Source organism: Schistocerca cancellata, chromosome 5, assembly GCF_023864275.1.
Source record: "Schistocerca cancellata isolate TAMUIC-IGC-003103 chromosome 5, iqSchCanc2.1, whole genome shotgun sequence".
NCBI lineage: Eukaryota > Metazoa > Arthropoda > Insecta > Orthoptera > Acrididae > Schistocerca > Schistocerca cancellata.
The window spans coordinates 433,677,849-433,691,668 of record NC_064630.1 but is presented as its reverse complement, the minus strand read 5'-3'; the positions used below and the strand labels follow the sequence as shown (position 1 = coordinate 433,691,668).

At 44.2% G+C, this 13,820-nt stretch overlaps 1 protein-coding gene across 2 annotated transcripts in view; it reads left to right on the top strand.

Annotated features, from left to right (window-relative positions):
* LOC126187563 (uncharacterized) overlaps nucleotides 1–13,820 on the top strand; it is a 396,377-nt gene that overhangs the window by 366,841 nt on the left and 15,716 nt on the right. For both annotated transcript variants that reach the window (XM_049928718.1, XM_049928719.1), the window contains exon 3: nucleotides 3,925–4,334. In XM_049928718.1, coding sequence (XP_049784675.1) covers nucleotides 3,925–4,334 — 410 coding nt within the window. The remainder of the gene's footprint in view (nucleotides 1–3,924; nucleotides 4,335–13,820) is intronic.

The window sequence follows — 13,820 nt, the reverse complement described above, 5'->3', positions numbered from 1 at the left end:
AGTGTAGCTCATGGTAATTACTCGGCCACTATTTTATCAATTTGCAGCCCAGGACTTCTCCCATCTATCCAGTGGAGAGCACATGACAACCTGTGTGGTAGTGACCACTTCCCCATCTTCCTGTCACTGCCCCAGCGCCAGGCACACGGACGCTTGCTGAGATGGCTTTGAACAAGGCGGACAGGGGGACTTTCACCTCTGCTGTCACCGCTGAATCTCCCCCACACATGTGATGGTTGAGCAGGTGACTAGCACAATTGTTTCTGCGGCAGAAAACGCGATCCCTCTCTTTAGGGTGCCAGAGGCGTAAGCCAGTCCCTTGGTGGTCGCCGGAAGCCGCTGAAGCAATTAAGAAGCGTCGGCGAGCTCTACAGCGGCAGACGCGGCACCCTTCCCTGGGGCACCTCATAGGCTTTTAACGGCTCCGTGCCCGTGTTCGCCACCTTATCAAACAACGGAAGGAGGAGTGTTGGGAGAGATATGTCTCCACCATTGGGTGCCACACGTCACCTTCACAAGTCTGGGCAAAGATCAAACGTCTTTTCGGGTACCAGGCCCCAACAGCTGTGTCCGGTGTTACCATAAATGGCGAGTTATGTACTGACGCAAACGCGATTGCCGAGCACTTTGCTCGAGCCTATGCGTCGGGGAATTACCCCCCAGCATTTCGCACCCTCAAATGGCTGCTGGAAGGGAACATCCCTCTTTCACTACACGCTGCAGTGAATCCTATAACGCCCCATTTACAGAGTGGGAGCTCCTCAGTGCCCTTGCACATTGCCCCGATACAGCTTCTGGGCCTGGTCGCATTCACAGTCAGATGATTAAACATCTCTCATCTGACAACAAGCGACATCTGTCATCTTCAACCGGATCTGGTGCGATGGCGTCTTTCCATCGCAACGGCAGGAGAGCACCACCATTCCGATGCTCAGACCCGTTAAAAATCCGCTTGATGTGGATAGCTATCGGCCCATCTTCATCAACGTTCTTTGTAAGCTGCTGGAATGTATGGTATGTCGGCGGTTGGGTTGGGTCCTAGAGTACGTGGCTTGCTGGCTCTGTCAGGGCGGCTTCCGCAAGGGTCGCTCTACCACTGATAATCTTGTGTCCATTGAGTCTGCCATTCGAACAGCCTTTTCCAGACGGCAACACCTGATTGCCGTCTTTTTTGACTTACGTAAAGCATACCACACGACTTGGCAACATCATATCCTTGCCACATTGTATGAGTGGGGTCTCCAGGGACCACTCCCGATTTTTATCCATAACTTCCTGTCGCTCCGTACTTTCAGTGTCCAAGTTGGTGACTCCCATAGCTCCATGCATATCCAGGAGAAGGGAGTCCCACAGGGTTCTGTATTGAGTGTCTCTATTTTTAGTGGCCATTAACGGTCTAGCAGCAGCTGTCTGGCCCTCCGTCTCACCTTCTCTGTATTTTGGGGTGTTAGAGAAAGCCTCAGAGCCCAGGGAAAACTCTAGGGCCTCAGACGATCGCCAACTGTCATAAACTGATGACAAATTACATACTTTTTGGGATAACCCACACCGGGCATCTATGTACAGGCAGTCCTATTTAATATTCACCGAATGACAATCAGAGCAGAACCACAGACTTCCCATTGAAGAGAAACAGTTGCGGTAGGAGAATAACACTGATAGCCCGAAAAGGTCGTGAATAGGGATAATACATCTACATCTACATCTATACTCCGCGAGCCACCTTACGGTGTGTGGCGGAGGGTACTTATTGTATCACTATCTGATCCCCCCTTCCCTGTTCCATTCACGAATTGTGCGTGGGAAGAACGACTGCTTGTAAGTCTCCGTATTTGCTCTAATTTCTCGGATCTTTTCGTTGTGATCATTACGCGAGATATATGTGGGCGGTAGTAATATGTTGCCCATCTCTTCCCGGAATGTGCTCTCTCGTAATTTCGATAATAAACCTCTCCGTATTGCGTAACGCCTTTCTTGAAGTGTCCGCCACTGGAGCTTGTTCAGCATCTCCGTAACGCTCTCGCGCTGACTAAATGTCCCCATGACGAATCGCGCTGCTTTTCGCTGGATCATGTCTATCTCTTCTATTAATCCAACCTGGTAAGGGTCCCATACTGATGAGCAATACTCAAGAATCGGACGAACAAGCGTTTTGTAAGCTACTTCTTTCGTCGATGAGTCACATTTTCTTAGAATTCTTCCTATGAATCTCAACCTGGCGCCTGCTTTTCCCACTATTTGTTTTATGTGATCATTCCACTTCAGATCGCTCCGGATAGTAACTCCTAAGTATTTTACGGTCGTTACCGCTTCCAATGATTTACCACCTATGGCATAATCGTACTGGAATGGATTTCTGCCCCTATGTATGCGCATTATATTACATTTATCTACGTTTAGGGAAAGCTGCCAGCTGTCGCACCATGCATTAATCCTCTGCAGGTCTTCCTGGAGTACGTACGAGTCTTCTGATGTTGCTACTTTCTTGTAGACAACCGTGTCATCTGCAAATAGCCTCACGGAGCTACCGATGTTGTCAACTAAGTCATTTATGTATATTGTAAACAATAAAGGTCCTATCACGCTTCCTTGCGGTACTCCCGAAATTACCTCTACATCTGCAGATTTTGAACCGTTAAGAATGACATGTTGTGTTCTTTCTTCTAGGAAATCCTGAATCCAATCACAAACCTGGTCCGATATTCCGTAAGCTCGTTTTTTTTTCACTAAACGTAAGTGCGGAACCGTATCAAATGCTTTCCTGAAGTCCAGGAATACGGCATCAATCTGCTCGCCAGTGTCTACGGCACTGTGCAGCGCCGTGGCATCACCGTACTCGAGTCGTAAATGGCGTCATCGCGCGGCTCAGTGGAAGACAAGGTCTCCTGGCTCACCTCTCGGTACACTGAGAGCTATTTACTGCACAAATCTAATTTTGCCACCTGCCAGTTGTTGAGAAGCACGTCCCCTGCCACTGCTGTAAGATAGTGACTCAGCAATCTGAGGAACTTCGGCTAAGGAAGGGTCGGACAAGGGCAATGCCCTATTTGGGTCGTCAGGGTATGATGCTAATTGGATGAACCCGTCCCTAGATAGTGAGTCCAAATAACTGTAGCGCGTAGTGAACACTCACATACTTGTGAGAGAGACCTAGCAGGTCAGGAATAGAGGCCACAGTCAACTGCTTGAGGCGCTTGTGGTGCTGATAAAACTGCACTATGTCACCACAACATACGTTTCATGTCAAGGGTAACTGAGCAACTAATGGAGCTTCTCAGTTAAATTTCCTGAGCTCGGTAGAGGTCTTAAAATGTTAAATGATTTCAATCAAGCCTACACCGCTGGTCAATAACAAGGTGGCCATACCATTTGGATCAATGATACGCCTTACATGACAGTGTTATAAACAAGTGGACAGCTTATTCTCCTATTTTTCTGTATATTCGTCGAAACCAGTGGTGACAGGGCAGAAGGCTTTCCTGCAGGCACTTGGTCCACCACTAGTGCGACACGAGAACAGATAAATTTCCCATTCATTTTGAGTATCTCCTGCATATACTCCTGCTGCAGTTCCTGTAGCTTCTGGAAGAGCAAATTTTCCTGCCAACATTGTGAAAATGCCAGATCCATGGTGGTCAAAATGATCAGTAAGAAAAAATTAATGTGGAAGAAAATCCTCCGTCACAGTTTTTGTATCTGCATAACACCACGGAACCCTCCTGTCCACAGAAACGTCACTCCTCCAGTCGATGTTAGGTGATCGTGAAATAAAAATTATTTGTATTGGGTCTTCTTTACGAATAACACTGTTTCAACCAGTAAAACGGAGAGTTGTATGAATTATAAGTTTAGTTTTTAAATTACGTCGTATTGCTGCTGTCTAGCGACGTGATGCAGATCCTGAGATGGTGGTCGGTGTTGCAGCGGGCAAGATGAGCGCCGGGAGCGGGTCTGGCGTGGCGGCAGCTGCAGCGGCGGCAGCGGCGACGAGCGCGGGCGGCGCCAGCAGTCACAGCGCGGCGGGGGCGGGCGCCAGCGCCGCGGTGCCCAGCCAGCAGAGCCAGGGCCTGGCCGCGCTGCTCGTCATGGTGGCCGTGCTGTGCTTCATCGTGGCCTACTGCTGCTGGGGCGCGCCCTGCTGCCGCGCCTTCTGCCGCCGCCGCTGCGCCGCCGCCTGCTGTGCCTGCTGCGGCTGCCGCGCAGACCTCGAGGCCGCCTCGCCCTCGGACCTCGCGCTCAGCGTCGACCAGGGGATGGTCGCCACGCCCACCATCATTCTGCTGCCCTACGGGCGCATGCTCGTCGTCGACGGGTCAGTCTTCGCCCAGCTCCAGGTATGCCTCTCATTATTCTTCCATACACCAGCTACGTTGAAAACCTAAATGAGTCATAGTAAAGGTACGAAAACGACCACGAAACAGCTCTGGCATGGGTTACACCTTCGATACACTGCAGGCTAAACTCCGCTTTCATCAGATCGTCAATGATGTGAAAACCACATGGTGAAAAACCCAGGCTGTACAGAGACTTTTGCAGTGTCTTCCAACCAAATCGGTGAAGCGTAGCCTTCATCCGATTAGCAGTGTGGGACGGTCGTTATTGTTAAACCAGATGATTCCATCCGACAGCATTCCTGGGTATTTTACTGTGGTATCATTTATCGATACCAGCCCACAGGTGTCTTTAGTTTGGCAATGGAATTATGCGTTTCAATCAGATACCGCCAGCAGTCGTGTGGTTTCAGACCTAACCAATGGTGCACACCCACTGAGCCATGCCTCCAGTGGCTCTGGACTACGATCGGCCTCTGCCACCATGATACAGGATGGATGAAGGCAACCACTCAGCACACACGCGCTTGGAGCCTCTTGCTACATGAAGCTATCCAAACACACCCTAGTCGCTATTCTGACACCATCGTTCATGATGTAGTGCAGTGAGCCTCTTTCTTGTTGCACAGAGAGCTGAACTCCATTTCTTGCGGCATCATTTATAATAAGTTTCATCGTTTGGAGAAATAAAAGTAAATCTTCTGTTTGTTGTGTTATCTTGTTTGCTAATGAGTTCTACTCCTGTCCAGTCTTCCTACAACGATAGTTGCTGCATCACTCTGTAGCCGGCCTCTCCTTACTGTTGGGTATAAAGTTATACACCAAATTTATTTCATGGCACGTCACAGGTTTCTTCATAGCGCTGTGCATCGATTGTACTTCCACACTTGAGGAACTCGATGAGCAGAGGGCCCATGCAGTGGAAGGAGGTGGTTATCATGACCTTACCGGAATTTGTGTGAACAGCTTTGAATTTATTTGGCGGAGATGTTGTGGGATGTTACATTGGTAGTTGTACCACTCTCCCTCAGGCTTTTGGAATGCTGTTGGACGGAATCACACTGCCGGAAGAATGATATAGTTCGAAACACTGCAACCACCTCTGTATGGCCCAGAACCGTCATCATGGGTATTTACTATCAAAAAACAGTCTTGATCACAATTTATTTATTACGGTGACCGGTTTCGATCACTACTGTGGTCATCTTCAGCCCAATGAGTAAGGACCTCCTTCTGTTTTTGATAGTAAATATTTGTAACACTTTGATCACTGTTTACTCCCACAATGTATTCAAAAGTAATGTCATCATGGGTGTTTCACATCTTGGGCGATCTGAAGAGACATGCAAGGACCTCGGTTTCAGTCAGTCGAGGAAGTGCAAGAGTGGGTCTTCTTGCGGATCTGTCAGCAGCCGAACGCATTCTATGAAACATGAACTGATCATCTCGTCTCCCAGTGGGGTAAATGTCTTAATGCATATAGTGATTATTTCCCATAGTGGCGGCTGTTCGGTTTTCGTTTGATTGCCCCCTTAAACATCTACACCTGTACTCCACAAGCAACCTTACTGCGTGTGGCAGAGGGTACCTCTCATACCACTATCATTTTTCCCCTTCTCTGTTCCATTCGTGAACGGTGCGAGGGAAGAAAGTTTGCCTATAAACTTCCACATGATCTCTAATTTGATTTAATGGTCATGACCATTTCGTGAGACGTCTGTGGGAGGAATTAAGTTACCCAACTCTTCTTCTCGTAATTTCGTCAGTAACCCTCTCAGTGATACACAATACCTCTCCTGTAACGACTGCCACTGGAGTTTGATCACTGCTGCGAACCACTCTTCAGTACTGATAAGGTATTTGGATCCCCAACCAGGTCGATTAAAGGAAGACATCGAAGCAATTCAGAGACATACTGTTAGATTTGTTGCCGGTAGGTTCGATCAACATGAGAGTATTATGGAGATGCTTCGTGAACTCAAATGGGAATCTCTGTGGGTGGGGGAGGGGGGAGGTGAGAGGCAAAGTTGCTTCCACGAAACACTGCTGAAAATTTAGAAAGTCATTTGCAGCTGACTGCAGCATGATTCCACTGCTGCCATTTCGCGCAAGGGCCGTGAAGTCGAGATAAAAGAAATTAAGGCTGGTGCAGAGGCATGTAGAAAGACATTTTTCCCTCGCTCCATTACGAATGGAAATAGAAAGGAAATGACTCGTAGTGTTACAAGGTACACTACATCATGCACCGTGTGGTGGCTTGTGGAGTATCTATGTAGATGTAGTTGTAAAGGGTCCCAGGCTGATGAACAATAAGAATCCGACGAAAAAATGGCTTGTAAGCCATTTCCTTAAGATTCTTCGAATGACTCTCACCCTGGCATCTGATTTGGCAAGAGCCCAAATTAAGACTCCCCAGGGTACACTACACGCCTCCACTCAGCTGCTGAGAAGTTTGTATTGTTGATCCCACTGAAGAGGTGTAACTTTGTGTGTCGCTGTGAGAACTTGCCTCTTAGTAGGTATCCGACCCCCATATGTCCATCGGAAAGTGGTTGTGACTGGCCTGCATTCACTGAAAGCGGACATTTCCTACTGGGTTTGAATTCGATTTTGTTTGACAAGGTGTGACCGTATTCTCTGCTCCCCGTTGGTTAGGATCTTTTTGCGACCACTGTACCTGCGCCTTGTAGCATTGGTTCAGTATTACACCTTTTGTAGGGTAGTCTGCGTCAGTACGCCATTGAATCGGGCAACTTTCTTCACGGTGTGACCCCAGGTACATCCATTCACAGTAGCTCCTTTCCGCCATTCTGTCGTGCCCCTGCGTCGATTTATCTTACTGAGCTCATTCCATGCAACCGACTGGCGCTTACACACTAGTTCACTGCCGTGAGCTATCAGTAGTATAGCAATACGGCCCCCTGGTACCATTTCCACACTATCTCCAGCGCTCATAAGCGACCAGTGGGCTGTTAAAATACCCACTAACATATGGTCTGCCGACCTTTCTTCTCAAGTCACCTGGTGTGAGTGACTGTAGGTGTACCACTGACATTACACACTCCCCTTTTTTAGTTCTTCCGTTAGCGAATGGTGCGTGCCATGAACGACTGTTGTAAAGCCTCCATATGAGCTCTATTCCTCCGGTGTTCCTCGTTTTCGTCATTTCGCAAGCTGGAAGGGAGTAATGTGCTAACTTAATGACGTTTTGTAGCATCTGCCTCTGAAGTTTCATGGTTATCTCCGTAACCAAACGTGGCGAAACGCGCTGCTCTTTCTGTCTCTTATTAATCTTAAATGGTAGTCTTATATTGACGAGCAATACTCAAGAATCAGACGAAAGAGCGTTGTGGGAGCCATATCAAGCAAGGGCGAGTTCCTTGATCCAGAGTGTCCCAGCGTGGCATCTGCTGTTCCTACAACTAATTTTATGTCATTTCACCCTAAGGTCGCTCTCGACGTGCGACGATACTTAATAGTTACTGCTGCTAAGTGTAGTTGATCTTTCAAACATCACTCCATAAGAGCTAACCAGGTGCGTCTTTATCTCCGGTTGCTCGTAGTTTAGGTACTGGGGCTGTGCAAGGCTCTGTTTAAAAAGAATAACTCGATGCAGTCACCGGGTTGAGCCGCGCTCATCTGCCTTAATGCCCCGCAGTTAATTCGCTGCAAATAATAACCTGCAGCTATGATCCTGCAGTCTGACTATGCATTGGCTAGAACTGCGAATTAACTATGCAGAAATATATAATAAAAGATAAATAAATAACAAAAAGGGTTCTAGCCTAGCGTCTGTAATTGATGTAGACGACAGAGAATTATGCTGAATATTGTTTATTCAAGAAATGACATCGCATCTAAACGGTGACTAATCCTACAATACACGGACAGAAAATGCTCTAATGAAATGCAGTAAAGTTACGTTGAAACTATTAAAAGAACGGTAGCAAATTCTCCAGACTAAATAATCATCAAAGATAAGTGAAAACGAAGCCAATTTCGCTATTACAGCACACGAAATATTCACCAGTTCAAAGTTCAGTATTACAATTCTCAAATTAACACGTACGATACACAAAAAGTAGAACCACATACTCTATTTCCCAGTTCCATAAATCAAGGGCAAAATTTTGTCCTACACTGGAGCACATTCAGAACCCTCGAAATAGAAAGTCCTTTCAAAAGTTAGAGTATTGTAGAAGACGTTCACCGCCCAGAAACAATCTCCTATAAGACTGAATCTCTCACATTTCTCTAGACAGGTCTGCTTCTCCATTGGCTGAAGGCCATCCACACCAAAAATAAATCGCCCTTAAGCTCTACAGACATAATTTGATTTAAATTGACCACTTCTTGGACTAAAGTAATACATTATAATATCTTTCCAGCTGTTGTCAGCTAACACATGTGGTTGACCACCTTTAAATTAGCACAGCTTTTTATTAGCACTTTCAATCAACATTTAAATAAAGTTACTATCAAAATGATAAACTGTTCATTAAATAAAAACAAAAGTGTAGCAAAATATGAGGTATTGATGCTGTGTTCATTTACTGCGCATATGCGGAAAATATAATAATCTGACAAATGTTTATATAATGAAAAAGATATAAAGATGTCGTAAATCAGTAAATAAAATACAGGTAGGTAGCTTTCAGGGGTGATAGCTGCAGTGCAATGCTATCATCTAAGATATTGTTTGTTGAAATCGAACGAAGCAATTAAAAGTTGTTAATTTAGAGGTTCTTTTTGTAAATGTGTATTCACTGTGAAATATTAGCTTCTGTAATTTTAAAAATACTGAAATATTGTTGTCATTGGATGCACCTCCTTTTTCTGAGCTCACAAACTTATTCAGATTTGCATTAATATTTACTAAGAGTTATTGTGGAATCTCAAAAGAGCTGTAACTCGGTCATCTCTCAGATTGTCTGACGCTCTGCCATTTCTTGGAGCATTGTCTCCTGCACAAAGGGCATGCTAGCCACAGTCGTCCAGGTTCCCAGCGTTGGGATTTACCCACTTCTGGTGCTTTGCTGACGGCGTTGGACCTGGCTTGCTTGGAGCGGCCTCCTAGCTGGACCTGCCGCGACGGGCCCCACAAGCGTTCAGCTCTACGCCAGATTCGTCTTACCTCGTTGCAATTCTGGGCGGCTGATTAATTTGCCTAAATAAGCGTACCATTATAGACACGGTTATCCTAGGTTGTTACTGCCCATTAGTGTAATCAAACATTAATAAATCTCCGCGCCTATTTGTGCAGAATATGAGGCATTTATTTACAGCCCCTGGCAGTTGGCTGTCCGTGCATCACTATTCGGTACCCCGCAGGTTTTCCTCCGTTTTCTGCCGAAACAAATTTCCCCTACAGCAGCATCGACTGAAAACAGTGTAGCTTTAGTTAAGCACTAGATCATTTACACACTCTGTAAACAGTAACGCCCCTCTAACATTCCTTTGTCGTACTTCTGAAATTGCCATTTCAGTCTGTAAAGAACAACAGGTAGAGTTCTACCTGCTGGGAGTCGTGAGTCAAGTCACAAATCTAATCCGATACTGGAGAAGTCGTATTTTGTTCACTGATGGCTAGTGCGCCGTTGTCTACAGTGCGGTGGATCTCGTGAATGAACAGAACGAACTGACTTGTACAAGATGTTTGACTGCCGGTTCCGTGTTGATTGCTATACAAAGGATTTTTCGTTCTTAGAAAACGTGTAACACATGAGATTGAAACGTGTTCCGTATTTCTGTAACAGGTGAACGTTAGTGATATTGCTCTATAAATACGTACAGCTTTCGAAGAAGTCAACGGAAATAAAAATGAAAAGTCGTTTAATATCCGTCCTTAACAGCCTTACATGTATTTGTTGTTGTTGTTGTTTAGGACCGTCGCTTCATTAGTACTTCCTAGGAAGATTTTATTAAAATGCAAGTTACTGCAGAAAGTTTTATACATGAAGTATTGAAGCCACGTGTTTCAGTAAGCCCATTTTCTTTTCTCTTGTTGAAACTACAGATATTGTACTGGACTTGTTCAGTTTGGGAAGCTATTTCAAACTGTGGTGGTTCATCAGACAATTCATCTTGGGAGACTAATATTTGTTAATTACATTTATTAATTAGAAATAATGCTCTTTACGTTTTGTTTGGCCAACTCATAATTTTTGTACCACCAACCGAAATATTTGATAGTAACTTTACGCTGCTCTTTATAATCTTTCTTCCAACGTTACTGAACACACATTTTCGTCTAAATCTTTCTAAAAGCATTTCCCTTCTAGTGACCAAAATCTGTGTTCTATTGGGGGTCGTGAGGTTGCTAGGTCCTCACTTTGCATTGCGCATTATCATTGCTGACCAAAAAACTAAATAAACGAATGTTTTCAACTGCAATAACGTTTAGGAAGGACAATTGTTTGTTATTGTGTCGAAAATTATTTCCCCATCTTCACTGCTACCCACCTATCGACACGGCATAAGAAGTTTTACTTTCGCTCCAAAGTGCACTCGTTTAAATGTGTTATGACTTTATTTTAAATTTGTTGCTTCATATGCAGTTGACAATATCGGTACAAACTGATCACCGTTCTTCCTTCTTTCGCATTAAAATTTCTGTCGCTCCACGAACTGCCTTTCAACTTTCTTGGATATAATTCTAATTGGTTTTGTGTAACTAGTAATTTTTTCATTAATGTGGTTGTCTTGTTTAGTATTGTTCATGATATACGCTGTTCCAAAAAGATTCATCCTGTTTCATAAGACTCCATCTTCTACACGAATTAAGATAGTTATGTAAATTTTGACTAAGGCAAAAGACCCATACAATCTTACAGGGTATATTTTCTGCGTGAATACACAATCAACATGGATGTACTTTGTACAGTTAATTTAGGATCGATGTTTCCATTAACATTTTGCAAATGTTCAGTGTGCCCGATACCGAACGCAGGAGAAATACGCAGATGATAGTCAAACTCGTTCCACACTTTTGCGAGCATGTCAAATGTTATTCTTTCACCGCTGTTGCTACGCGGCGTCACAGTACACCAAAAGTTATTGGAGTGGGAGGCACACAGACAGCGTCTTTTACAAACCATCTACCAAATAAAAATCACGTTACGTGAAATCAGGCTATCTCGGAGACCAGTGTTGCAGTGCGAGATCAGATTGTTGAGGAAAGTAATGCCGCACACTTTTAATTGAATTGCACCTGTTGCAATGGAGAACACAAAAGGCCTTTTGTTGCTGCGTTATCGTCATTTCGACTCGACGCACATCGGATAATTAACGCGCGAGCGAATATGCTGAATTAGGGAGCCTCCCACCGCCAACCACATGATCCAGCAGCTTGAATGGCGCCAAAGTAAACATTTACTCGTAGTTTACATGTTAAAATTCCTGCTTCACCCATTTAAAACACACTCTTCTGAAACCACCTTGAAACGTCCTGAATTCTACAGTCACAATTTTAACATTTCAGTTGTTTTGACGTAACGTGAACTAACATTGCGCTCTTGTCACTTCGCACGCATTAAGTTCACTTCCTCTCGCAGACAGAGGTAACGACATCCCGTTAAATGTGCAGTGTGGGCATTTAGCTAACACGATAGACGTGAATGAAAGTTGTAGTAGAGGCGCGCAACTATTATGGTTACAATGATGAAAATAGCTTTAAAACAGCTGTTTGATCGCAGCAAAATAGTCACAAGATGTTTTTATTTATTATGCGTTTCGGGCTCTGCCCATAGTCAGATGACCTGCTAACAAATTGGTAACAATTTTTTATAATTTTGCAAATTTACACAAGTGTTTTAAAAAGGACCTATGTTAAAACATGACTGAACAGCAATATCCTTGTTGTTCAACCATGTTTCAGCATAGATCCTCTGACACTTGTGTAAATTAAAAGACTGTAAAAAGAATAATTGTGTTGCCAATTTGTCACTAGGTCATCTGAAAACTGGTTCGTTTAATGAACGATAATATATGGGCCCAGAAAAATCGTGTGGCTATTACTCTGCGGCCAACCAGCTATTTTAAAGCAATTTTCACCGTGTAGCTAAGACATTTAGATGATATAAGAATAGTGGAGTGTCTCTTACAAAGTAATTTTCATAACGCAAAGTTTCCAAAATTTGAGACTTGAGTGACACGCTGTAGTCAAAATGTCACCTCACGCGTCGAATCTGAGGGAAAATCAGACATCGGTGGACAACGAAGATCTATGGAAAAAGGAAAGAAATTATGACTGGGATTTAACGTGTTGTTGAGATTAGTATAGATGGAGCTCATTCTCGGATAGGCCAAGAATTAGGAAGGTAATTGACGGCATCCTTCCCACACGAAGCCTTCGCGTATCCGCATTAATCGATTTACGGAAGTAATGGAAAACCTAAATCAGAACGGCCGCACGGTAATTTGAACTCCATCTTTCAGAATAAGAGGGCAGTGCCTCATTCATTGCAGGACCCTTAGAGGTGCCGAAGAAAGAAGCAGACAGTGTGTCAGTTGTTTCGAAAATGTAGCGCTCAGTCTACCATCCCACAAGGCAGCACACTATCTCGTTTCTCAGGAGGATCTCGAAAAGAACGTCGCCTTCCTTCCACTGACGCCCATCTGAGTTCCCGAAGCATCTCCGTAACACTTGCGCGTTGTTCCAAACTACCATGAACAAATCCAGCCGCCCGCCTTTGAATTGCTTCGATGTCTTCCTTCAATTCGAACTGGTAAGGATCCCAAACACACTAGCAGTACTCACCAGTAGGTTACACTAGTGTCCTATGTGCGGTCTCCTTTACAGATAAACCACACTTTCCTGAAATTCACCCAATAAACCGAAGTCGACCATTCGGTTTTTTACCACAGTCCTCACAGGCTTCTTCCATTTCATATCGCTTTGCAGCGGTACACCTAGATATTTAAACAACGTGACTGCGTCGACGATCACATTATTAATGACGTGTTAGAACATTGCGTGCGAGAGAAACCAAATACATCTGCCTGCGAGAATACAACATTAGCCCTATTTTATCATTTTTTTAAATGTGAAAACTGATTCAATCCTGAACTTAACGATTAATTTCTCTAATTAAGCAAAGTAGTCCCTGTGCGTTAATAATCTGCCTAATAATAATAATAATAATAATAATAATAATAATAATAATGAAATGGCCCCTGGCGTTGATAATTTTTGCAGCAAACTGATCCTGAAATGGAAATATCTTACCCCGTAAAGTAATTTCTTGGAAACGCGGTGCTTGTTGCTCTGTGTGCCGGCTGCAAATTTCTAACTACAGTTCAGTTGCTAAGAGATTAGTGTAATGCTCCAGACAAAAAGTGAACTATTTTATACACTAAATAAGAATGACTTGTATCGAAGATGTGGACAATGCTCTCAGGTGAAATATTCCTTTAACAAACTGTTTTTAAATTGTCTGATATATCATTTGTATGAAATTCATGTTACAACAGTCATTAACATTGACAAAA